This window comes from Phycodurus eques, chromosome 2, assembly GCF_024500275.1.
Source record: "Phycodurus eques isolate BA_2022a chromosome 2, UOR_Pequ_1.1, whole genome shotgun sequence".
NCBI lineage: Eukaryota > Metazoa > Chordata > Actinopteri > Syngnathiformes > Syngnathidae > Phycodurus > Phycodurus eques.
The window spans coordinates 17122235-17149485 of record NC_084526.1 but is presented as its reverse complement, the minus strand read 5'-3'; the positions used below and the strand labels follow the sequence as shown (position 1 = coordinate 17149485).

General features: G+C 42.5%; 1 protein-coding gene across 2 annotated transcripts; it reads left to right on the top strand.

Moving 5' to 3' along the window:
• The first annotated feature begins 1388 nt into the window (after positions 1-1388).
• On the top strand, positions 1389-26483 carry lpcat2 (lysophosphatidylcholine acyltransferase 2). 2 transcript variants are annotated; one of them, XM_061668899.1, is made up of 14 exons: positions 1389-1657; positions 1914-2056; positions 6243-6460; positions 9761-9873; positions 10042-10102; positions 11098-11156; positions 11336-11370; positions 11509-11560; positions 18536-18618; positions 18691-18816; positions 18882-19035; positions 21058-21156; positions 21616-21757; positions 24757-26483. In XM_061668899.1, exons 1-14 carry the CDS (start codon positions 1547-1549, stop codon positions 24924-24926), a joined length of 1566 nt encoding a protein of 521 aa, XP_061524883.1. In that variant the 5' UTR covers positions 1389-1546; the 3' UTR covers positions 24927-26483. The 2 variants fall into 2 exon arrangements, with proteins under 2 accessions (XP_061524883.1, XP_061524874.1); XM_061668890.1 differs by having other exon boundaries at positions 11506-11560.
• The last annotated feature ends 768 nt before the right edge of the window (positions 26484-27251 follow it).

Sequence of the window (27251 nt, the reverse complement as noted above, 5' to 3'; positions counted from 1 at the left end):
GTGAGGGTTGGACTCCGCCAAGGCTGCCCTTTGTCGCCGATTCTGTTCATAACTTTTATGGACAGAATTTCTAGGCGCAGCCAAGGCGAAGAGGGTGTCCGGTTTGGTGGCCTCAGTATTGCATCTCTGCTTTTTGCTGATGATGTGGTTCTGTTGGCTTCATCAAGCCGTGAGCTCCAACTCTCACTGGAGCAGTTCGCAGCCGAGTGTGAAGCGGCTGGGATGAGAATCAGCACCTCCAAATCTGAGACCATGGTCCTCAGTCAGAAAAGGGTGGCATGCCCTCTCCAGGTCGGGGATGAGATCCTGCCCCAAGTGGAGGAGTTTAAGTATCTTGGGGTCTTGTTCACGAGTGAGGGAAGAATGGAACGGGAGATCGACAGACGGATCGGTGCAGCGTCTGCAGTGATGCAGACTTTGTATCGGTCCGTTGTGGTAAAGAAGGAGCTAAGCCGAAAGGCGAAGCTCTCAATTTACCGCTCGATCTTCGTTCCTACCCTCACCTATGGTCATGAGCTGTGGGTCGTGACCGAAAGAACGAGATCCCGGATACAAGCGGCCGAAATGAGTTTCCTCCGCAGGGTGTCCGGGCTCTCCCTTAGAGATAGGGTTAGAAGCTCGGTCATCCGGGAGGATCTCAGAGTAGAGCCGCTGCTCCTCCGCATTGAGAGGAGCCAGATGAGGTGGCTGGGGCATCTGATTCTGATGCCTCCCTGGACGCCTCCCTGGTGAGGTGTTCCGGGCACGTCCCACCGGGAGGAGACCCCGGGGACGACCCAGGACACGCTGGAGAGACTACGTCCTTCGGCTGGCCTGAGAACGCCTCGGGATCCCCCCGGAAGAGCTGGATGAAGTGGCTGGTGAGAGGGAAGTCTGGGCATCCCTGCTAAAGCTACTGCCCCCGCGACCCGATCCGGATAAGCGGTAGAAAATGGATGGATGGATGGATGGATGTATTGCATTCACTTGGATTAAAAAAAATCTTGTTTTTCTGATTAATTCTTTTTCTCAGTTTTGGTATTGTTATAAGTCATTAGAAAAAAATTAGTCAGAAAAACAGGGGGCGGGGAGGAAATTTGACAGAAAAACTGAGAAAAATAATGAGTCAGAAAAACAGAAAAAAATATTCAGAAAAACAGAAAGAAATATTCAAAAAAAACAAAGCCCTCAAAACAATTACTCAGAAAAACAGGAGGTTATTTTTTTTTTATCCAAGTGAATGCAATACGCTTCCGTACATATTAAACCACAGACGTGAAAGAACAAGATTAAAATTGCATGGGCGTTAACCAAAACAGTGGCTGAATGGATAATTACTGCACTGCGTGGTTCAAAGCTCCCGGTGGCGCAAGGAAGGCGGAGCTTAAGTTGGCTCACTTCCGGCATGGCTCTCTGGTTTGCTAGCATGAGCGCTGTGCTTCGACGTGTGAAATAGGCAAAAGGAGAAGAAGGGAGAAGGGGTAGATTAGAGCCTCCGACGAGGAAGTGTAATGATAACATGAAGCTGCTGCTGTAAGTGCATCCTGCGTGGTTTTATTGCCTCACGATGCCGTCTCAGCGCGTCTTCGCCCTGCCGAGGCAGCAATCTCTGCTCCTACCTGCCGTCATCAACCCGTTTGTGCAGGACACCCAGCTCTCCAGAGCCACCATCATAAAAGTAAGCGACAATACCGTGTTAATATCAATGCATAGAAAGGAATAAATACGCGTCGACATGTGTGAGATTATGTGCACGTCGCCTGGGCCTTTGTATATGTAATCTGCTTCGCTATGTTGTTGTGCACCGCAAGAACAATGAGAGCCCCTTATGTGCAACCTACTGATCTGGATTTGAACACATGGAATGGAAACATGAATTGTGTGTTTCTTGACCGCATTCCTCCCTCATCATGTGCATGTGTGATTGTGCGCAGTGTGTCCTCCAGGGAATCGTCCTGGTCCCTCTTCGAGCCATCCTCATCTCATTGGTCCTGATGGTGACCTGGCCAGTGGCTGTCATCATCACCTTCAAGCATCCTCTAAAGGGATCAGTGGCACCAATGACAGGGTGGAGAAGGTAACCTGTCATATGTCTGATACAGCCATATGAGAAAAAGAGAAAAAAACGAAAAAGCAGATGGCGCAGTACCCTGACTGAGTTTAATGCATTCTCTGACCAAGCTCTTAACTCAATTTACTTGAATAACAAATTGATATTACCCATTTGAAATGAATTGAAATTCCATTAATCTGTTCGTCTCCACAGTTTTTGGAAAATAAAAATAACACTGTATTGTATAAAAACATAATACAACATAATTGAGAGTAGGGCTGCAACTAATGATTATTTTAATAAACAATCTCTGTTATTTTTCGATCGATGAGTCTGATTAAAATGTTCTATTTGGAATTTCCATCAATTCATTCATAAATAGGATATTTTATATATATATATATATATGGATAGGATATTGACAGTGCATATGCACAATAAAAAATGTATCATGATAGAGTTACTAGTTTGGTCCATAACATGTCAGAAAATAGGGAAAAATCTTGATCAGTCTTTTCTAAAGTAAAAGCAGATGTTTGTATATGTCTTAAACACCAAGATAATCTGGATGAAGTGGCTGGGGAGAGGGACGTCTAGGCGTCCCTGCTAAAGCTACTGGCCCCGCGACCTGACCTCGGATAAGCGGTAGAAAATGGATGGATGGATGAAATAATACAGGATCAGTGTTGGGAAAGTTCATTTTCTAGTTTCTAACTAATTCAAATTTCAGTTCATCGTAGACTTTACATTGATCTGATCGGCTTGATCGGTATCGGCTGATAATTAGCATTTTATGTAGATCGGCTGATCGGCATAATGTCATCATTTGTTCATCTGATCAATGACGTCATTGACATTGATAAATTTGCATACCTCACATCTCTGGCTGACTATATTAACAAAATGGATCTACTCATATTACAAAACAACATAAATTCCATATCAGTGTGATCATACAGTGTTTTAACTAAAGCATTCTGATACAAATAATTTTCTTAGTAATAAATGTTTTCAATTATGTACTGTATTACAAAAGAACACCTTCACTCCCATTTACGCTTTGTCCCTAAACGCACCTCACACACTGACGCAGCTGCCACGTGCCAACCTGCAGTAGTTTCATTCTGAAGAGCAAAATGGAAATGCAAGCGTCTACATTCTTTCTATTAGCATGTCCAAACAGGTCCCTCTGCTGGTCAGTTTTAATATGACAGTTGATTCACTGTATATTACAGAATACCATCGCAGCAGAGCCTGCAATGTCACTATTGTGCACACGTACATCGTGTTGACAATGCTCAAACAAAATTTCTTGCAGCCCGATTTCAGACAAAGATAACCCAAGTAAACATAAAATGCAGCTCTTTGTGCATTCCTAGATGAGTTGTCACTGGGGTAATTTTTGTAGGCCGGCCACTCTTGGGAAGGTTCACTAGGGGTCTGTGTTTTGTGTTTTTTGAGAAAAATGGCTCTCACTGTGGTTTGCTGGCATCGTAATGCTTGAGAAATGGTTTTGTAAACCTTTCCAGACTGATAGACGTCAATTACTTTATTTCTCATCTCTTCTTGAATACTTTTGGATCCTGGAATTTTGTTGCAGGTTTTTGAGAAATCAGAATCAGAATCATCTTTATTTGCCAAGTATGTCCAAAACACACAAGGAATTTGTCTCCGGTAGTTGGAGCCGCTCTAGTACAACAGACAGTCAATTTACAGAACACTTTGGGGACATAAAGACATTGACAAAAAACAATTGTGCAAAAAGATGCAGAGTCCTCTAGCACTTAGAGCAGTTCGAATGACTAATATTGCAATAGTCCGGTGCAATGACCATTGTGCAAAGGGCGCTGAGACTTCAAGGAGTGTATGCGGTTTAAAGTGACGAGTAGTGCGATCATTTCCGAAGACGAAAAACATGGCGGCGCCCCTTGCATAGACCTGGACACAATAACCTAAAATCGTATTAGGGATGCACTCTTTACCACTCACCAGCCATGTGGCGAGCGAGTGACTGCATTTATCCAGACAACCAGCCAAATAAATCCTCTAATGACATGAAGTCAGTCTGAAGAAAGGTTGAGGAGTTAAGAGAGCTGACAGGTTGTGAGAGATGCTGTGACAATGCGAGAGATTGCATGATTTCCGAAGACGAAAAACATGGCGGCGCCCCTTGCATAGACCTGGAAAAGCAGCTAGTTGGGAGGGTGGCTTTGGGTCCCTGCGGCTTCCTCCTACGGCCAATTGTCGTGGTGCCTCGGTGGGGTAGACGGACTACCCTGGGTCCCTCGGTGTGTGACGTGTCCCATCCGCCAGGCTGCCCTCGGGTGCACTCCTGGGCCCGATCCCGCTTTGCGATTGATTGGGTGGGGTCCTCAGCCTCCGTAGTGCAGGCACAACAAATACAGGACACTTCTGTCCGTCATTGTGCATACGAAACAATGTCAATTCACTTGCATGTGTCCACAGGCACACAACCCTGAGACTTTTTTCGCTGGGTGTGGGGCCACTCACTTACTGCGACCAATAACTCATGAATATGCAAATTGCTTGTGTAACCCCTCACTCACACTGTGGTCCTATAGACATTTATAATTTACATAGCCACTCCCACCATACTTCAGTTGTACAGCCGGGTTCACGACCCTTGTACTGCATGCCTTCTCTCCTGTCCTTGTCCTGTCCTATCTTGTCCTGTCCTTCCCTTATAGGGTGTAGCGCTACTGCCCCATACAACACTCATATCTAATGTGTCATTGTTCTAGATATATAAGGATTTACTTTTCACATCTTGTTTAGAGTTAGTGCTTTGTCTTTTGTTGTCTTCTCTTCTCACTCCCTTCTCGAAACCTTGTTCTGTTCGACTGATCGACTCTGATTCTCAATAAATATCCTTTATAATATTAAGAAACCACAGTGCCACCTTAAAAACTCCACTGTGACACAGTTAAACTGTTCCAGTATAAAAGGGATACAGATCCTCCATTCTGCTTGACCTAACAGCCGAACAGGACAAAAAAAAAAAGATCTTTTGGCCGATGACATTTTGTCAAATAGGTTCTATTTCTGTGATTTCTTGATCTAACAGATGTGGAGGTAATCAGGCTTCGGTGTGGTCAGTGAAAATTATCCACAGTTAATGCATGATTTTACAAGGGAGGGCATTGCATTTTTCTTTTTTTTTTTTTTTTTTTTTACCCAGGGCCAGTTAGCTTTGAATTGTTTTTTTGTCTTTAATAAAAAAGATCACCATTTAAAAACAGCATTTTAGATTTACTTGGGTTATCGTTGTCTATTTACATCTGTTTGATGATCTTAAACCCTCAAGTGGGGAAACGATGCAAAAAAAAAATTATAATTTGAGAAAGGGGTCAATACTTTTTCATGCCACTGTACCCATTGTGTCATGCTAGCGTGGCTCTGATGCAGCATGTTCTCGGATATACCATCCAAACCAAAAACACCCATCAGCAAAAGCAGCGTATCATCAAAACAAATAGACATTGACATTGTTTGTATTAAGTGCTTGTCGAGATCATATCTACTCTACTCCATCAGCGTTGCTTCGGCTCTGTTCCCAGAACACAGACTGTGAGTGCCATAAACTGTTGGGTTCTTCCTTTTTTAAGCTTTCACTCCTCCATTATGTGGTGATCTAATTGAGGTATTCAAACTGAATGTCTTCTGTCAGAATGATTGTGGAAGCTGACAACTTCGGCAATGAGGAAGTGAATGGCGGAAGTCAGAAGTGGTACCAGTGTAATGTTGAAGTAAAGTACAATGTTGAGCAACCCTCATTGCAAAGACTTTGAAGCCAAAAAGTCTAAACAAGTGACTCGATAATGGCTCTTATGTTAACCTAAAATACACTGCTACTTTAGGTAAGCCTGCAGAATAGAATGAGATCTAAAAACCTGAACATAATGGACATTTATCATAGACACAGCCTGGCATCATATCTGAAGCCAACTGTCAATCAGCTGTTGGCCAATTGACCAAACGAGGAAAACTCGTAAGTTGGTGCCCTTGTAAGTCAAGGTACCACTGTATTATTTGATTCAATTTCAGATTTTGAGGTTATCATCACATTTTCCTCCTTGCCTTTACTGGTACCGTCTGTGGTGCCAAAAAGAACACAAAAAGCCCAAAAATTAGTTAACCCTTAGGAGGCTCAGTGAGTTGGCGTCTCTAACTAACCTCGTGCCATCCGCAGGCTCTTGTGTCAGAGCGTGATGGCCACCCTGGGGAGAGCCTACTACTTCTGCATGGGCTTCCGGGTGGTGGTTAAGGGCAAGCAGGTGGGCAGCGGCGATGCCCCCATCCTGGCTGTGGCCCCCCACTCCACCTTCTTCGACGGCATCGTGTGCATCGTGGCCGGCCTGCCCTCCACTGTGTCCCGTGTGGAGAACCTGGCCACACCCATATTTGGCAGTGAGACACTTTTTTTTTTTTTTTTTCCTTGATCATTGGATCACTTTATAGTGAAAGGAAACATTTTGTGTTGAGATAGTACTTGAGATCTCTACATGTTGAATAGTTTCATTTCAGCTGATCTTTACATATAACCATACATAGTGTATTTCTTTCAAATCCCCCAAGAAAATACATTAGTAACAGTGTTACCACAGTTACTTTGAAAAAGTAACTTAGTTACTTTACAGATTACTTGATTTCAAAAGTCACGAAGTTAGATTACAAGTCACTTTTTCAGTTACTTTCAGCAGCTGCCATGTGGTAGGAATATCACTTATCCACAGTACAAATAGAGCATTATCTTAACCGTACCCATTACCTGGTAATATACACCAAACAGGTTACAGAATGACATCATCAACATGAACCAATAACTAAAATATTAGCGTAGTTGAAGCCGCATTAAATGAGCGACTTAGTGCAGACTTGACATGCCACGTTTAGTAAGGACCCAACAATGTAAACAAGCACATGATTCTCAAATACACTTCTCTAAAGACACTTAACTGATACATAAACAGACTGTAGCAACCCTGGGTATTGTTTGAGTTCTATGGTTTCCGATTGTGCAAGTGTCCATGAAGGCAACTGTGTGTGTGTGTGTGTGTGTGTGTGTGTGTGTGTGTGTATATACCCCCCCACCCCCTATCTTGCTTCCACTATCGTAATTTTAATGCAAATAGCGAGAATTTTTTTTTGTTGCCATTGAGAAGGTTTCGCAACTGTTTAACTAGCAAAGCTGTGGGTGATTGACGGGGGGGAGGAGCACTTACTTACACGAACGTCAGCGGTGCACCGCGTTAAACCAGCTCATGAGCAGTCCGGACTCCAGACAAAGTTGAAAGCTCTCACTTTTCATCCATCCATTTTCCGTACCGCTTATCCTCACTTGGGTCACGGGCGTGATGGAGCCAATCCCAGCTATCTTTGGGCGAGAGGTGAGGTAGACCCTGAACTGGTCGCCAGCCAATCACAGGACACACAGCAACAAACAACCATTCACACTCACATTCACACCTATGGGAAATTTAGAGTCTTCAACAAATCTACCATTCATGTTTTTGGGATGTGGGAGGAAACCGGAGTACACGGTGAAAACCCACGCAGGCACGAGGAGAACATGCAAACTCCACACAGGCAAGGCCGGATTTGAACCCAGGCCTCAGAACTGTGAGGCAGATGTGCTAACCAATCGCTCACGGTGCCGCCACTCACTTTTCATTGTAAATGTTATTTAAGATGAGTATTGTAAGTCCTTCAGTGAGTCAGTCCTTACCTCCATGACGATTTCTGACTGCGCATTTCGGTATAACTATTTAACCCACAGTGTATTGCGTGTGTAACACAACAGTAAAACTCTTTTTTTAATACAATTAATGTTGGTAATCCTAATTAACCTAAAACAGGAACATTTTAGTCTTATATCATGCCAGACAGTCAGGGGGGGAAAAGCATCTTTGTCTTTTAAGTCATAACTATCTGCTGTTCCGGCTGTACACGCCTTGGCCTTTTGGGGGCAGTGTGGTGCGATGCATGCATGGAGCTACGTATTACAGTGAACTGGGGGAAAAAAGAGTAGAAGAAGAAAGTCGCAATAAGACTTGATAAGCTAGTTTTTTTGAACGCTCCATAAGTGTTAAGGCATAGAGGTGTGTGTGTGTATGAACATGTGCGTCACACGCTTCATCTCCTTTATCTTTTTACTGTCATCTAGCTCCACAATTTCACACCCTCCATATGGAGTGAAATGGCCCCTGTCAGATGTGAAATGCAAGCCCGTAGGACATTATTTTATTACATAGTTAACAGTCGAGGGCCTTGCCAACAGTTTTTTTAAATGTGTTGTCATGGAAATAAGTGTAACACATTGTTGGTTTGAGCATTCATTATGGGATGTTGTGAAGGTGAATAAAGACAACGCTTATGTTGTGATGCTATGTCTGTGCTCATATTTGACAAAACATGGAAAATATTCTGGTCATCTATGTGTTTTTCCACCATCTATGTGTTTGTCCACCTTATTGAGATGTCTGTACTATTACCGCACCGTACTATTGACACTAAGTTGTAAAATTCACATCAAATAGCCGTTTGAGAATAATGTTGATATGCTTGCTTATAATGAAGAGAGAAGTGTCTCTGCTGTTGCCACGACAACCCCAGGTCACTTTACAGATATAGGATGTTGGTGGACCAGCCAGGAAACTTCTCATGTAGTGTGTTGTTTTATTTCAGGGGGTGATTTTAGGAACTACCGTAATTTCTCGTGTATAATACGCACCCATGTATAATGCGTACCCCCCAAGATGAGCTCAAAATTCTGGAAAACTGTTCTACCTATGTGTAATGCATTTTTTACAATGCATGATTTTGCTTTTACCCATATGATCAAAACATAAAGTACTATCTGTATTTTGTTGTTGTTTTTTAAGCACTTGGTTTCAACACTTAATCCTTTTTTTAATTTACTTGCTTTTACTTTGAAATTCACAGCCCTACTATTATTTAGTAAATGAGAAAACACACAGTTGTGCTCATAAGTTTGATTATCCAGGCAGAAATTGTAAGATGGGTACAATTCTTTAAAGAAAACATGAAGGAAACACACTTAATTTGATTTTAATGGGATTCAAATTAAACAGTCCAGCATTTCAGAAAAGCATTATCATTAAACATAACATAACCATAAAGAAATTAATGATGGGTGTTGTTCAGTCGTCAGTCATATTTAAATAAAAAATAAATAAATTAAAAAAATTTCCAAAATCCTGCCAGGGTATGTAAACTTATCAGCACAAATGTACATATATGAAGTCATACGTACCCCCTGTCATATTGGAATGAAAGTGTAGATACACCTTTTTTATAACCACTAGTTGGCGGTGGCATTTTGGAATGAAAGTGTAAAGCTTTTTCATAACCACTAGATGGCGGCATATATTTATAAAATGTGAAAGTTTTTTTCCATTGGCCCCAATACCCATGTATAATGCGCACTATTGGCTTTTGGCAACTTTTTAGGGAGAAAAAAATTGCATTATACACGAGAAATTACGGTACTTTATCCATCAATCGTCTGTAGATTAAAATTGACTTTTACGATTAAGTGTTAAAAAACAAAACAAAACAAATTCAGCTTATCTACCTATCGAGATCGAGTTACCGGTATAGGCTTTTTAGCTTCAAGTGTATGCTATAAAGATAATTCCTGTTATGTGCTTCACCAGACTCCACATTTTTCTTCATCCTTTCTCGCAGGGTTCGTACGCTGCCTCCAGCCAGTGCTGGTGTCCAGAAAAGACCCTGACTCAAGGAAGAACACCATCCAAGAGATTGTCGGCAGAGCCAAGTCAGGAGGCCGCTGGCCGCAGGTATGAAAGAGGGAAAAAAACACGGGAAAAAAACATGGCTGTTGTTAGTCAAGAAGAGTTTCGGAGTTTAATTTGAAACATGTTGCATCACTTACTTTGAATAAAACCCTCGTGCCAAGTAGCAAATTTGCATTTTATTTATTTATTTTTTACTGGTTTGTCCTCCAGGTTTTGATATTTCCTGAGGGGACGTGTACAAATCGCTCGTGTCTTATCACATTCAAACAAGGTAATGTATTAAAACCCATCCATCCATCCTTTTTCTCTGCCACTTGTCCTCAAGGTCACGGGTGAGCTGGAGCCTATCCCAGCTCACTTTGGCCAAGAGACAGGGTATACCCTGGACTGGTTGCCAGCTAATAGTACGGGACATTTAGCCAGACAAGCATTCACACTAACATTCACACCCATTGACAATTTAGAGTCTTCAATTAACCTAACATACATTTGGTTGAAATGTGGGATGAAGCCGTAGAGTTCGGAGAAAACCCAGGCAACATGAGAACATGCAAACTCCATGCAGGAAGGATTTAAAAGATTTTTTGAAAATCGGCGAGTAATTGATGCCGCCTAAAAAGGTTTTGATTGGCTATAGATACTAGAGGCCGACATTTTTAATTTCAGTTTTTATCATGGGAGGAGCGGGAGCAAAAGTCAACAGGAGTGACTTTGAAAATATGAATGCAAATGGAGCAGGATGACTGGGAGTAAAAAGGGGGGAAGGGGAAGGTTGTAAGTGGGATATATTAGAATTTTTGCTTGGGAGTGGGAGAGAGTGGGAGTTTTTTTCAAACACCTACTCAGGATTGGGAGGGAGTGGGATCACTTCTCTGGGAGTGGGAGGGAGCTAGACTAAAAATCCACTCCAGTGTCAGCCTCTAATAGATACACCCAGATAGCGGCAAAGCTCTACATAAAGCTGTTCAACGAATTTCAACATAGTTCCTTGGCATCAAAATGCCTCAAGATGGTGCCAAAGCACATACATTTTTATTAGATTGTGTTTGGCCTGAGGACAAAAACAGGGAATAGGTGACATTCAGCTAATAACTGAGGACAGGTTACAAAAAACTCATCATATAGGTGTGAATCCACAATTCATGTATTGAAACTATTTGGGGAAAACTGTTCTACTTGCTCAAAGTTAGGCTGGAAAAAAGAGCAAATATCTCCAGAAATTCTGATATTTAGTTTTTGTTTGTTTGCTTAAATTCTCTCCTATAGGTGCCTTTATTCCAGGCGTACCTGTGCAGCCTGTGATTCTGAGATATCCCAATAAAATAGTAAGTTTTTATATTTACAATAAACATAAAGGCAGAAATGTTACTTTATTACAGCTCTGGTATTTGATCCCACTGGATTCTGCGTGTTTACCCAATTATGTGGCAACTGAACATAGCCATATTAATGTCCTTTCCATGTTCATCACATTTGTTGTATTTGTCCATTTCCTTCCATCCAGGATACAGTCACGTGGACCTGGCAAGGTTTCAGTTCGTAAGTGCACTCATTACAAGAATTTGTCTTTCCTCCAAGGATTAGAAACATACACATAAACACCTTTTTTGTTGCATAACTTGCTGCTGTTTTAATACATTATGTAACCAGCTGTTCTGATTAAATTGCTTGCAGAAGGACCCTACTGCTACTCACGCTGTGTCAGCTGTACACCACAGTGGAGATTGAGGTAACCTTGGCCTTATACAATTTTTTTAGTTTATTTCTTATTTTATTTCTTTTTTGTATCTCAATTATTGCCTTTTGAACTGTGGAAAAGTACCTGAAGTGCTTTATAATGCTTAAAAGTCAAAAAGCTATGCAACCAGGGGTTACACTAGTCACTGGATATATTTATAAACATGAGACTGTGTTGTTCAAAAAATGTATAGCAGGGGTAAGCAAATATGTTTTTTTTTGTTTTTTGGGTAATTGACAAATGAGCCAGGTCATTCCTACACGAGGTTTATTAAAAAAAAACAAGTGTATGTCTATTTAAACTCTATAAAAAATCTATTATTTTAATAATGGAAGAATAATTACTTCTCATTTATTTATCATCAATTCAATTATAGTTATTTAAATAATGTTAAATGTATTTTAAAAAATATTTGCTAATATATTGTTCAGCGGCACGGTGGTCGACTGGTTAGAGCGTCTGCCTCACAGTTCTGAGGTCCCGTAGGTGTGAATGTGAGTACGGATGGTTGTTTGTTTGTATGTGCCCTGCGATTGGTTGGCAACCAGTTCAGGGTGTACCCCGCCTCCTGCCCGATGATAGCTGGGATAGCTTCCAACGCGCCCGCAACCCTAGTGAGGAGAAGCGGCTCAACAAATTGGGCATTGACCAGCATCCTGGAGTTTATTGTGTTGGGCCCATGCAGGTGTCTTTTAAGGTGCTGATAAAAATTTTTTTGTTTATTGTCATATTTTCAATTACAAACATTCCTTTTACCAACACTCAATAAGCATTTGGGAACTAAGGACTAATTGTTGAAGGTTTGTAGGTGGAATTATTTCTCATTTCTGCTTGAGAAACGGCTCAGAAAATGGATGGATAGAATATATTGTTCGTATCAAATTAATGAACCAGTTTATGACAAATTCATAAAATAAAAAAAAAAATTACATTGTAATGAACATTTTTTGGGAAAAGAAACAGCAAAATTAACAAAACAAATATTACAGGACTCTTGATAATGTACCGTAATTTCTCATGTATAATGTGCATTTTTTCCCAAAAGCCAATAGTACGCATTATACATAGGTAAAGGAAAAAATTAAAAAGACATTCACATTTTATAAATGCATGCCGCCATCTAGAGTCTATGAATAAGCTGTACACTTTAATTCCAATATGCCACCGCCCCGAGAGGTTATGAAAAAGGTGTAGTCTACACTTTCATTCCAATATGACAGGGGTACATATGACTGCATATACATACAATTGTGCTCATAGGTTTACATACCCAGGCAGAATTTGAAATATTGTTGTTGTTTTTTTAAAATATGACTGTTGACTGAACAACAACCATCATTAATTTATTTATGGTTATGTTTTGTTTAATGATAATGCTTTCCTGAAATGCTTGACAGTTTAATTTGAATCCCATTAAAATAAAATTAAATGTGTTTCGCCTGGTCCTTCATGTTTTCTTGTACACATTGTACACATCTTACAACTTCTGCCTGGGTAATCAAATATATGAGTACAACTGTGTGTTTTCTCCTTTACTAAATAAAAGTAGGGCTGTGAATTTCAAAATGAGAGCAAGTAAATAAATAGAAAGTATTATGTGTTCAAATAAAGTGCTTAACTTCAGAATAATTATTTGAAAAAACTAACAAAATACAGATAATACGTGACATTTTGATCATATGGGTAGACGCAAAATCATGAATTGTAGAAATGCATTATACAACCCCAATTCCAATGAAGTTGGGATGTTGTGTTAAACATAAATAAAAACAATGCAATGATTTGTAAATCATGTTCAACCTGTATTTAATTGAATACACTACAAAGAAAATATATTTAATGTTCAAATTGAAAAACATTATTGTTTTTAGCAAATAATCATTAACTTAGAATTTTATGGCTGCAACACGTTCCAAAAAAGCATGTTTACTACTGTGTTACATCACCTTTTCTTTTAACAACATTCAATAAACGTTTGGGGACTGAGGACACTAATTGTTGAAGCTTTGTAGGTGGAATTATTTCCCATTCTTGCTTGATGTACAGCTTCAGCTGTTCAACAGTCCGGGGTCTCCGTTGTCATATTTTACACTTCATAATGCGCCACACATTTTCAATGGGAGACAGGTCTGGACTGCAGGCAGGCCAGTCTAGTACCCGCACTCTTTTACTACGAAGCCACGCGGTTGTAACACGTGCAGAATGTGGTTTGGCATTGTCTTGTTGAAATAAGCAGGGGCGTCCATGAAAAAGACGTTGCTTGGATGGCAGCATATGTTTCTCCAAAACCTGTATGTACCTTTCAGCATTAATGGTGCCTTCACAGATGTTTAAGTTACCCATGCCATTGGCATTAACACAGTCCCATACCATCACAGATGCTGGCTTTTGAACTTTGCGTCCATAACAGTACGGATGGTTCTTTTCCTCACGTCCACAATTTCCAAAAACAATTTGAAATGTGGACTTGTCGGACCACAGAACACTTTTCCACTTTGCATCAGTCCATCTTAGATGAGCTCGGGCCCAGAGAAGCTGGCGGCGTTTCTGGGTGTTGTTGATGAATGGCTTTTGCTTTGCATAGTAGAGTTTCAAGTTGCACTTATGGATGTAGCGCCAAACTGTATTTACTGACATTGGTTTTCTGAAGTGTTCCTGAGCCCATGTGGTGATATCCTTTACACATTGATGTCGGTTTTTAATGCAAGTGCCATCTGAGGGATCAAAGGTCAAGGGCATTCAATGTTGGTTTTCGGCCTTGTCGCTTACATGCAGTGATTTCTCCAGATTTTCTGAACCCTTTGATGATATTATGGACCGTAGATAATGAAATCCCTAAATTCCTTGCAATTGTACTTTGAGGCCTCTCCTTGAGCCGTCACCTTAACATGGTGGGGGGGTTTGTGTGTCCCAATGATCCTAGGAGCTAAGTTGTCTGGGGCTTGATGGCCCTGGCAGGGTCACCCATGGCAAACAGGTCCTAGGTGAGGGACCAGACAAAGCACGGCTCAAAGAAACCTAATGATGACGACAAAAAATGGACTCGGGTTTCCTTTGCCCGGACGCGGGTCACCGGGGCCCCCCTCTGGAGCCAGGCCTGAAAGTGGGGCTTGAAGGCAAGCGCCTGGTGGTCGGGCCTGCACCCATGGGGCCCGGCCGGGCACAGCCCGAAAGGGTAACGTGGGTCCCCCTTCCCATGGGCTCACCACCTGTGGGAGGGACCATAGGGGTCGGGTGCAGTGCGAGCTGGGCGTTGGCCGAAGGCGGGGACCTTGGCGATCCGATCCCCGGCTACACAAGCTGGCTCTAGGGACGTGGAATGTTACCTCTCTTGCAGGGAAGGAGCACGAGCTGGTGTGAGGTCGAGAAGTTCCGACTAGATACAGTCGGACTCACCTCCACGCACAGCTTGGGCTCTGGTACCAGTCCTCTCGAGAGGGGTTGGACTCTCTTCCACTCTGGAGTTGCCCACGGTGAGAGGTGCCGAGCAGGTGTGGGTATACCTATTGCTCCCCGGCTCGGCGCCTGTACGTTGGGGTTCACCCTGGTGGACGAGAGGGTAACCTCCCTCCGCCTTCGGGTAGGGGGGACGGGTCCTGACTGTTGTTTGTGCCTATGCACCAAACAGCAGTTCAGAGTACCCACCCTTTTTTGAGTCCTTGTAGGGGGTGCTGGAGAGCGCTCCCGTTGGGGACTCCATCGTTCTGCTGGGGGACTTCAATGCTCACGTGGGCAATGACAGTGAGACCTGGAAGGGCGTGATTGGGAGGAACGGCCCCCCCGATCAGAACCCGAGCGGTGTTCTGTTTTTGGACTTCTGTGCTCATCACGGATTGTCCATAATGAACACCATGTTCAAGAAGAAGGGTGTCCACACTTGCACTTGGCAACAGGACACCCTAGGTCACAGTTCGATGATCGACTTTGTGGTTGTGTCATCGGACTTGCGGCCGCATTTCTTGGACACTCGGGTGAAGAGAGGGGCGGAGCTGTCAACTGATCACCACCTGGTGGTGAGTTGGCTCCGATGGTGGAGGAATACACCAGTCCGCCGTGGCAGGCCCAAACATATTGTGAGGGTCTGCTGGGAACGTCTGGCAGAATCCGCTGTCAGAAGGAGTTTCAACTTCCACCTCCGACAGAACTTTGCTCATGTTCCGGGGGAGGCGGGGGACATAGAGTCCGAGTGGACCATGTTCCGCGCCTCCATTCCTGAGGTGGCCGACCGGAGCTGTGGCCGTAAGGTGGTTGGGGCCTGTCGTGGCGGCAATCCCCGAACCCATTGGTGGACACCAACAGTGAGGGATGCCGTCAAGCTGAAGAAGGAGTCCTATCAGGCCTTTTTGGCCTGTGGAACTCCTGAGGCAGCTGATGGGTATCGGCTGGCCAAGCGGAATGCAGCTTTGGTGGTCGCTGAAGCAAAAACTCAGGCATGGGAGGAGTTCGGCGAGGCCATGGAAAAAGACTTCCGGACGGCTTCGAGGAAATTCTGGTCCACCATCCGGCGTCTCAGGAGGGGGAAGCAGTGCACCATCAACACTGTGTATCGTGGGGATGCGGCGCTGCTGACCTCGACTTGGGACGTTGGGAGCCGGTGGGGAGAATACTTCAAAGACCTCCTCAATTGCACCGACACGCCTTCCCATGAAGGAGCAGAGTCTGGGTTCTCTGAGGCGGGCTCTCCTATCTCTGGGGTTGAGGTCACCAAGGTGGTTAAAAACCATCTCGGTGGCAAGGCCCCGGGAGTGGATGAGATTCGCCCGGAGTTCCTCAAGGCTCTGGATGTTGGAGGGCTGTCCTGGTTAACACGCCTCTGCAACATCACGTGGACATTGGGGACAGTGCCTCTGGATTGGCAGACTGGGGTGGTGGTCCTCCACACCGGAGGGTGTGTTCCAACTACAGGGGGATCACACTCCTCAGCCTCCCTGGTAAGGTCTATTCAGGGGTACGGGAGAGGAGGGTCCATTGCGAAGTCAAAACTCAGATTCAGGAGGAGCAGTGTGGTTTTCGTCCTGGCCGTGGAACAGTGTACCAGCTCTACACCCTTGGCAGGGTCCTCGAGGGTGCACGGGAGTTCGCCCAACCAGTCTACATGTGTTTTGTGGACTTGGAGAAGGTGTTCGACCGTATCCCTCGGGGGGTGCTTTGGGAGTATGGGGTACCGAACCCCCTGATATGGGCTGTTTGGTCTCTGTACAACCGGAGTCAGAGTTTGGTCCGCATATCCGGCAGTAAGTCGGACTCATTTCCGGTGAGGGTTGGACTCCGCCAAGGCTGCCCTTTGTCACCGATTCTGTTCATAACTTTTATGGACAGGAGTTCAAGGGGCAGCCGAGCCGTTGCGGGGGTCTGGTTTGTTGGCCTCAATATTCCATCTCTGCTTTTTGCAGATGATGTGGTTCTGTTGGCTTCATCATGCCGTGACCTCCAACTCTCACTGGAGCTGTTCGCAAAAGTCGGAAAAGGGTGGCATGCCCTCTCCAGGTCGGGGTTGAGATCCTGCCACAAGTGGAAGAGTTCAAGTATCTAGGGGTCTTGTTCACGAGTGAGGGAAGAATGGAACAGGAGATCGACAGGCGGATAGGTGCAGCGTCTGCAGTGATGCGGACTTTGTTCCGTTGTGGTTAAGAAGGAGCTAAGCCGAAAGGCGAAGCTCTCGATTTACCTGTCGATCTACGTTCCTACCCTCACCTATGGTTACGAGCTGTGGGTCGTGACCGGAAGAACAAGATGAAGAACAAGAACAAGCGGCCGAAATTAGTTTCCTCTGCAGGGTGTCCGGGCTCTCCCTTAGAGATAGGCTGAGAAGCTCGGTCATTCGGGAGGATCTCAGAGTAGAGCCGCTGCTCCTCCACATCGAGAGGACCCAGATGAGACGCTGGAGAGACTACATCCTTCAGCTGGCCTGGGAACGCCTCGGGATCCCCCCGGAAGAGCTGGATGAAGTGGCTGGGGAGAGGGAAGTCTGGGCGTCCCTGCTAAAGCTGCCGCTCCCGCGACCCGACCTCGGATAAGCGGTAGAGATGGATGTCCTTAAACTGTTCAACTATTTTCTCACGCACTTGTTCACAAAGAGGTGAACCTCGCCCCATCTTTGCTTGTGAATGACAGAGCAATTCAGGGAAGCTCCTTTTATACCAAATCATGGCACCGACCTCTTTCCAATTAGCCTGTTCACCTGTGGGATCTTCCAAACAGGTGTTTGATGAGCCATCCTCATCTTTCTCAGTCTTTTTTGGAACATGTTGCAGCCATAAAATTCTAAGTTAATGATTATTTGCTAAAAGCAATAAAGTTTATCAGTTTGAACATTACATATCTTGTCTTTGTATTGTATTCAATTAAATGTGGGTTGAACATGATTTGCAAATCATTGTATTGTTTTTATTTATGTTTAACACAACATCCCAACTTCATTGGAATTGGGGTTGTACATAGGTTGAAGGGTTTTCCAGAATTTTTAGGTCAACTTTGGGGTTGCGTATTATACATGGGTGTGCATTATACATGAGAAATTATGGTATGTGTGTGTGTGTGTGTAAATATATATATATATATATATATATATATATATATATATAGCATATATATATATATATATATATATATATATATAGCATATATATATATATATATATATATATATATATATATATATATATAGCATATATATATATATATATATATATATAGCATATATATATATATATATATGCTATATATGTATATATATATATATATATATATGCTATATATATATATATTTATATATATATATGTATATATGCTATATATATATATATATGTATATATATGTATATATGTAGAGCATATATATATATATATGCTATATATAGCCAGTAACTCTCACCTGTGGTGTGACAACTACGCAATATGCAATTGACCAATGACAAAATGGCTGCTGGACGTTCCACGTGACCTTCTTCATGCGATGTCCTTCAGTTTCTGCCGCCTCACGTCCCCACAGAGGAGGAGAAGAAAAGTCCTGCTTTGCTTGCCAGCAAAGTGAGAGACATCATGGCCAAGTGAGTAAAGAAACGCATCCAAAGAGTCAATCCTGCCTTTTCTGTGTATAATGTGTTTAACTACGCCTGCAGGGCGTTGGGTGTCCCCGTGACGGACCACACGTATGAAGATTGCCGTCTGATGATCTCCGCTGGCGAGTTGACGCTCCCCATGGAGGCCGGCCTGGTGGAATTCACCAAAATCAGTCGCAAACTCAAGTAGGACTTCAACGAATAACATCACATTGACCTGACACCACATGAACCCGCTGATTCTTCTTTAGTATCAAGTGGGACAACGTGAGGAAGGAGTTGGACGGTTTTGCCGCAATGGCCAGCTCTTGTAGAGGGGGACGCATCACCATCAAGGAGTTTGCCAGCTTTCTCAAGCTCCCCGTCAACCCTGCCCTGGAGGAACTCTTTGCACTCTTTGACAGGGTACAATATCTATTGTCTTTAGTTCTCCAGCAAGCACACAGACTTTGGGTTGAATGTCCGCAATGATACATTTAATGTATTGTTTACAAGACCAGGGATCTCGTCTGATGTGTCCCCGTCCTAGACGCACACAAATGATCAGGGATGCATTAAGCATGGTGAATGCCACTGACGCACAACATTGCTTACTGACGTATGTGTGCAAGGCTCTAATTAAGCTGTCTCGCATCGCAGTTTGCGAGTCAATATTTGCATATTGCGCATCAAAAAACACATTGACAAGCAAAACTGCAAATCAGGTTTACCGTGGAGACGGTCGTGAAGACAGACGCAGGCAGGGGTGTATGTGACACAGCCTGCTTAAATCACCTATGCATGGATGCGGAAGTGAAGTGATTCGATTGAGGAGCGTGAAGACAGCAATGTCATTCCGCATTGAGGAGAGAGAAAAAAGTCAAATGGCAAATGTGTTAGTATTTCATAGTGAAATGCAAGGCGATCGCCCGTTCGTTGTAACACGGACCCTTCTCTCGACCGAGTATGACGGCGCGTTGCAGGACCCGAGAGAGCGGTGAAGTTAACACAGCGCAAATCAGTGAGCTTAACATTAGTCTTCTTTACTAACATAATGTTAGCGCTGCGGGCTGTGGAGTGTCTCTTTTAATTATGAGTACAGACCCACACCATAGCACAAAAAGAAAGGTTATGATTCAAGACATATGGGGTGCTTCTATTTTAAGTGGCGTAACATATTTCAGGCTTTACGGTCATGATGAACTGTACCAAACAATCACATGAGAGTTCCGCCACCCTTTCAGCCAATCAGATCTGCATCACAGGCGATAATTACTGAAACACTTTCGCTTATCTTGAAAGTTTTTGGAAAACTATTTTGTTCTAAAAAATATTTGCTATTGTGGCAGGCCTAAACATAATATATTGAGAGAGAGCAAGAACAATGGAGGACACAAAAATATTTTACAAACAGTATAAAAGATTAAAGAGCAACAACTGTAATACAAATCTGCAATTTAGTTGGACCGTGAAGCAAGACCTGCGATGAAGTGGAGGATTACTGTATCTGTGTTCCGTGATGATAAATTGCAGGGACTCATTGTTTGCATGACATGTGCATCCATCCATCCATCCATCCATCCATTTTCTGAGCCGCTTCTCCTCACTAGGGTCGCGGGCGTGCTGGAGCCTATCCCAGGTGTCATCGGGGTACATCCTGAACTGGTTGCCAGCCAATCGCAGGGCCACATACAAACAAACAACCATTTGCACTCACAGTCACACCTACGGGCAATTTAGAGTCTCCAATTAATGCATGTTTTTGGGATGTGGGAGGAAACCGGAGTGCCCGGAGAAAACCCACGCAGGCATGGGGAGGACATGCAAACTCCACACAGGCGGGGCCGGGGATTGAACCCGGGTCCTCAGAACTGTGAGGCTGACGCTCTAACCAGTCGCTCACCGTGCCGCCACATGTGCAACCCAGGACTCATATAGTCTCAAGTCTAGTGATAGTCTCAAGTCAAGTGATTTTCATAATTTAAAACATTTTGCGGGTGTCTTTATGTCTTTGGCTTTCTTTTGTCAAAATACCCCAAGAATCAAGAATTATAGCATAATTTACACCCAATATTTAAACCTAGTTTTGAGGGAGTGGTCCTGTTTCACAAAATAAGATACTGCTCCCCTCCCCCTACGGGGCCAATGCAGAGTACAGGTTTTGTTAGCCTGACAGCCGGGGTTGCGACAAGGTAAGTGGTGACAACTAATCCAAAGTGTTAAGACTGTAAAAGCGTCAATTGTGTTTTCACTCACGCGGACAACTCTCCATCACCAAATGGGTCGACAGGCCCTCCAGAGACCCATATATTTGAATACAAGCAACTAAAAGAGTCAATTTCCTAAAATATGTTCCCTTTAAGTAACATTTTCACACTGTTCATTGTCATGTAAGTGTTGAAATAAGTTACTGTAACATCTCTATTTGCATGTTTGTTTCTTTCCCAGAATGGCGATGGCACCATAGATTTCAGGGAGTACGTCATCGGAGTGACCATCTTGTGTCGACCTGCTAACACTGAAGATGTACTGCGCATGGCTTTCCGGGTATGTTAAGTTTGCAATCTAAAGTGACTAATTAGCGCCATTCCACCGACGTTAAAGGAGAATAAACAAGGATTTGTATAGCATAGATCAATGTTATTTAATAATAAGTATGCTTTGGTTTGAATAATACGGAACAAGGCTGAAAGCTGAGTGTGTGGCTCTTTTGTGAATTGGAAGCAGACAGCTGCATTCAGAGACATTTGGATCATGTCACAGTAATAATCTGTGTCTGCTGCTGAGCGCCGTGGGAGTTGTGGAGTCAGTCTCGGAGTCAATTTCCCCTGACCAGGACAACAAATGTGGTTTTGGACAAGGGCTGAAAGAAAGAAAGAAACAAACAAACAAAATATCTCATTAACAAAGTTTCAGTTCCCGGATGAACTTGCACAGGACCAACTTGTGGGATGTTTATTTGCACCAAACACAGGCGTATCATCCAAATATTTCTTTGTGTTTTAGTTGTTCGACACCGACGAGGATGAGAAAATAACTCGGGAGGAGTTCACTGCCCTGCTGCGTTCAGCTTTGGGCGTCTCCGATCTCAACATGGTCAAACTTTTCAAGGAAATCGATGCAGACAGCTCGGGTTTTATCACTTTCAGTGAGTATGCAATGTCTATAAACACTTTTATAGTTTTTCTTGCCTCTTGAATTTATATGAAAATGCATATTGAAAAGCATGTCTCTCGTTTCCTTGTTTCCACTGTATTTTGTTTTTGTTGTATACGTATTATTATTTAAAAGAAAAAAAAACTAGGACATGGGATAAAATTCGACAAAAAAGCACATTTGCAGTAAAGTCAAGCAACAGGTGGTGCTGTAACGCCTAACTAAGCAACAGGTGGTGCTGTAACGCCTAACTGTAAAGCCATTTTACCCAATAAGAAGCCAGAAGAATGCAGTTTCCAGGAAAAAGTACAGTACAAAAACACAAATAAATGAAACTAACCATCCATCCATTTTTTTTACCGCTCAACCTCACTAGGTTGTGGGTGAACTCAAGCCTTTCCCAGCTTAGGGTGATATTGCTCAACAAGGTATCTCCCTGGGATTGATGAATATTGGTGGTCCATTTTGCATACGGCGTATCCTTACTCGGGTCGCGGGCGTGGTGGCACATATCTCAGCTAACTCCGGGCGAGAGGCAGGGTATACCCTGAACTGGTCGCCAACCAAACACAAGGCACAAATAGAACTGTGAGGCAGATGTGCCAACCAGTTGTTCACCATGTCGTCTGGATGTTCACTATGTGATACATACAGCGGCTGAATAAAATATTTAATACGCCATCATTTTTCTCACAAAATATATTTCCAAAGGTGCTATTGAGATGAACATTTCACCAGATGTTGGGAACAACCCAAGTAATCAGAAATAAGATCAGAAATTAAGTTATGTGTAATAATGTGAAATGACACAGGGAAAAAGTGTTGAACACGCCAACTGGTATTTATTTAATACTTTGTACAAAAGCCTTTGTTTGCAATGACCGCTTCAAGACGCTTCTTGTATGGAGAAACTAGTCGCATGCATTGCTCTCGTGTGATTTTGGCCCATTCCTCCACACAAGCAGTCTTCAAATCTTGAAGGTTCTGTGGGGTTCTTTTATGGACCTTGAGTTTCAGTTCTTTCCATAGATTTTTGATTGTATTCAAGTCAGGTGATTGGCTGGGCCATTTTAGCAGCTTTATTTTTTTCTTTGAAACCAATTGAGAGTTTCATTGGCAGTATGTTTTGGATCATTGCCCTGCTGAAATCTCCACCCTTGTTTAATTTTCATCATCCTCACAGATGGCAGCAGATTTATGTCAAGAATGTCTTTGTACATTTGCCCATTCATCCTTCCTTCAATAATGTGAGGTTTACCAGTACCATTTGTTGAAAAGCAGCCCCACACCATCATGTTCCCACCTCAGAACTTCACTGTTGCTGGTGGTATGGTGTTTTTAGGGTGATGTGCAGTGCTATTTCTTCTCCAAACGTGGTGTGCATTATGGCATCCATCCATCCATCCGTCCATCTATCCTTCCATCCATTTTCTGAGCCGCTTCTCCTCACAACGGTCGTGGGCGTGCTGGAGCCTATCCCAGCTATCAACGGGCAGGAGGTGGGGTACACCCTGAACTGAACCAGCCAATCGCAGGGCACATACAAACAAACAAACATCCACACTCACATTCACACCTATAGGGAATTTAGAGTTGTCAATTAACCTACCATAGCATGTTTTTGGGATGTGGGAGGAAACCGCAGTGCCCGAGAAAACCCACGCAGTCACGGGCAGAACATGCAAACTCCACACAGGCGGGGCCGCGGATTGAACCCCAGTCCTCAGAACTGTGAGGCAGACGCTCTAACCAATCATCAACCGTTCCGCATCATGACATCCAAGCAGTTACATTTCGCTCTCATCAGACCAGACTATGTTCTCCCATTATTTAACAGTCTTGCCCAAATGTTCAACAAATTTTAAATGAGCTTTGACATGCTTTTTCTTTTTATTTTCTTTTTATTTATTTTTTTTTCCCCGTCAAGCAATGTGGTCTTGCATGGTGAGCGTGCATACAGGCCATGGCGACAGAGTTCAATTTTTCACAATTTTCCTTGTGACAACAGTACCTGCTAATTCCAGGTCTTTTCGAATCTCTCCACATGTGGTCCTTGGCTCTTGGACAACTCTTCTGATTATTCTTTGCACTCCTCTGTCAGAAATCTTACGAGGAGCACCTGATCAAGGCAAATCTATGGTGGTATGATTGCCTTTTCCACTTCCATATTGTGGCCCCAACCGTGATCACTGAAATATTCAGAAGCATAGATATGAGCCTGTAACCAGTGCAATCATTATGTTGTGCAACAATTAGTTTGCGATGGTGTTGAGATAGCGCTTTGCTCTTACCCATCATGAGATGTGTCTGGACTCACACCTTGGCAATGAGACCTTTTTGTAGGTCATCAATTAGGACTGAACCAGCTGATATTCTTTTGCACTGACAAGGGGCTGGATTGCTGTTTGATTATTGATAGATTTTAGGTGTTGTCTTGTTTTTCCATCACTTTTTGCACCCCTTTCTTCATGTGTTCAATTCTTTCCCTTTGTCATTTTCACATTATTACACACAACTTAATTTCTCATCTTATTACTTTGTTTGCACGTATGAATTACTTGGGTTGTTCCCAACATCTGGTGAAAATTGTATGTCCACAGCACCTATGGAAATGTATTTAGTGAAAAAAACCGTGACGTGTTCAATACTTATTTCTGCCACTGTATATCTCTCAGGGGTGTAACGATTCGTTTTAGCAACGATTCGATTGGTGAATTATTCTGTTTATTCTTATTCCATGAATCCAATATTAATCGGAATACCCTGTTTTTACTACTGTGGCACATTCGACGTATTATTGCGTATCCTTTGGGTTCAGTTTCCCTTTAACAAAAAAATACAACCCTCCATCAAGTGCACCTGTGTCCCGCAGATGACACTACTATCAACCAAAAAAATTAATTTTGTTTCGGAAAACAGTCCTTCAACTTGGCCCAGAGTTGTCGAACAGGTCTCTCTTTGAAAATATTCCCTGTGTTGGGGATCCCTCAGGTGAGTTTCAAGCCTTCGCCATGACCCACCCGGAGTACGCCAAGCTCTTCACCACCTATCTGGAGCTCCAGCGGTACCAGGCCATCCAGGAGGCGTCACCCGGGGATCTGGAGCTAAGCGGTTCTGGAGAGAATCAGGAAGACAGCATCTCGGACAAGAAGGACGACTAACCGAATCCGTGGTCCACTCCCTTTGGTCTTGAGAACTGTCTTGGTTATGTTGCTTGGCTTTTTGATGGACATTTTAAAAATGCTTTTATTTTCAGTCTTAGTAGTGCCTTATGTGGCAGACACACTATATCCTCGTGCTTTGGAGCACCTGTCAAAGTTACTGCTTGGTCACAACTTTCCTCTTGTGCTTTGTTTCTTCTTTGTTGATTTTTTTTAGGCCACATTAATGGCAATTCTGAGGAATACGATGGCACAATGCTTTTAAAAATTTACCCACCGAAGCCCGTTCCACTGCAACACCGCAATGTGAAATTTGGTAGACATGTCTATCACAAGTAGACAAACAAAAATGTTTCAGAACCTATGCCTGAAAAGACACAGGAAGTCAGCCATTCTTGTTCAAAGTGGCCATTTTAGAGTCATCTTAGCCAGTTTCAAAGACAAACTCTTCGCAGAGTTTTTATTTAAAGATTGCTGTCAAAATTTAGCTTTGTTTTTAAAAATGCAGCCCCAAAGCTAACTTCAATTTGCAGCATGAAATTTGGTAGGCATGTCTTGCAGGACAGTGGCCTTTTTTTTTTTGTCTTGTTTGTTTTTTTCTCCCCCAAGAATTGTGGTCTAATCCAACTAGAGTAATTTTGGAAGCAATGTGAATATAGGAGTAAATTTCATTTGAATAATTTTAGCAAAATGTAAAAATAAATTAATGAAAATACATTAAAAATAAATGATTTCTTATGCACATTAGTTATGTTCACCCCCAAAAAACAACAAATAAGAATTTGGTCTTTGGTGTTTTTATCTTAATGTGTTTTTGCTTGCTGTTTCATTATTCCTTGTGTGCTTTCCACCTCATGTGACTTTGTGGGAGTTTACAACACCTTCCTTTGTTATACATAGAGGCAAAGAGTCTCAGTGTACCAGTGTAATTAGTGTACACTAAGCTTTATTAGGATTCCAAGCAAGCAGTTGTTGTGTTTGTATGTGTGTACTCAGGGACATGGGCCTTTGTAAGACAGATATGTAATTAGCCAGAGCTTTTTCTTTGCGTGTCCTGTCTATTTGCATCTCCACTCAACATGCTGAGACAGCACTAAACCGACTCCAGTGCAAATAAAATAGGGCAATTTGTGAGCAAAAAGGCAAACTGTGTATATTCCAGAGGGCGTTCACGCCAACAAGCAGTTATGTTTTGTTTGTTGTTTTGTAAACTCGGCATATTTTTAAAGTAAAATGAATACGTGTTTAATTAACATTGTTTTGCACTGAAGAAACTTATTTCATAATGAGGCACACGTTGACTTAATAGCCTACCACTGTGTGACATTTACTGAGTCACCACCTGGTGGCATCAGTCATCTGGGAATTTTTTATTTTTTTTTTTAATAGCGGTTCCCCCCTCCCAAGCATGTTATTACTGCACTCTGAAAGACAATACTTCCATGAAATTAACTCTGTTGATGTTACTGATACTCCAAATGTTTACACAGTGTGCACAAGCAAATGTGTAATTGTTACGTCATTGTGATTGAACTAAAAATAAAACGCCAACCATGAGTCGAGTGATTTTTATTTATTTGTATTTTTGCTCATTTGCGTTTAATTAAGTTAACAATTTAACTTCTAAATACATAGGTAATAATGAAATTGTGTTGAGTTATGGCCGTTACCTATCAACACCATAGCATTTTGTTGCATCCCTTCGGCATAACAATTAATAACCAATAAACTTGATTGGCAACAAACGCCACATTTTTACCCTTCATTACTCTGCAAAACCTGTCTGGTAGGGTGAGTAGTTTTACTTTTGGTATATGGCGCTTAACTTGTCTTTACATTTGTATAATATTTAAGAATGTTCAAATGTTTCTTAAAACGTCCTTACTGTCAATAAAGGTTTTATGACACTAAGGTTTACATGATTTCCCATGGAGAAAATTTGTTCTGAAATTAGGATGACTTGGAAGTCAACCAGTGGCGTGTTTGACTTGGATGTTCCACTTTATTGTACTGTATATTTATAAAGATATTAAAAATGTCTCCCTCTAATGGACATTCCCCATCAATTTGTAAAGCTAATAGAAAATAAACACCTCCTCCTAGTAGGCTCCGTCGTTTTCCCATCAATTTATTAAGATAATGAAAAAGGCTTCTATATAATAGATGCCTCTCTTTTCTCATCAATTTATAAAAATATTGAAAAATAAACACCTCCCTCAAAAAGATGCCTATATTTTTGCATCAATTTATAGATATAGAAAAAAATCACCTCACTCTAATAGAGGCACCCCTCCCTTTTCACATAACTTTATAAAGATATTGAAT

What these genes read in the sequence shown, in the direction of transcription:
- lpcat2 (XM_061668890.1), top strand. Translation starts at nt 1,547, where the DNA reads ATGCCGTCTCAGCGCGTCTTCGCCCTGCCGAGGCAGCAATCTCTGCTC. An exon ending in GGCCACACCCATATTTGGCA is followed by an intron (nt 6,461 to 9,760) that starts GTGAGACACTTT and finishes CCTTTCTCGCAG; the next exon opens with GGTTCGTACGCTGCCTCCAG. An exon ending in GTGAGAGACATCATGGCCAA is followed by an intron (nt 18,619 to 18,690) that starts GTGAGTAAAGAA and finishes CTACGCCTGCAG; the next exon opens with GGCGTTGGGTGTCCCCGTGA.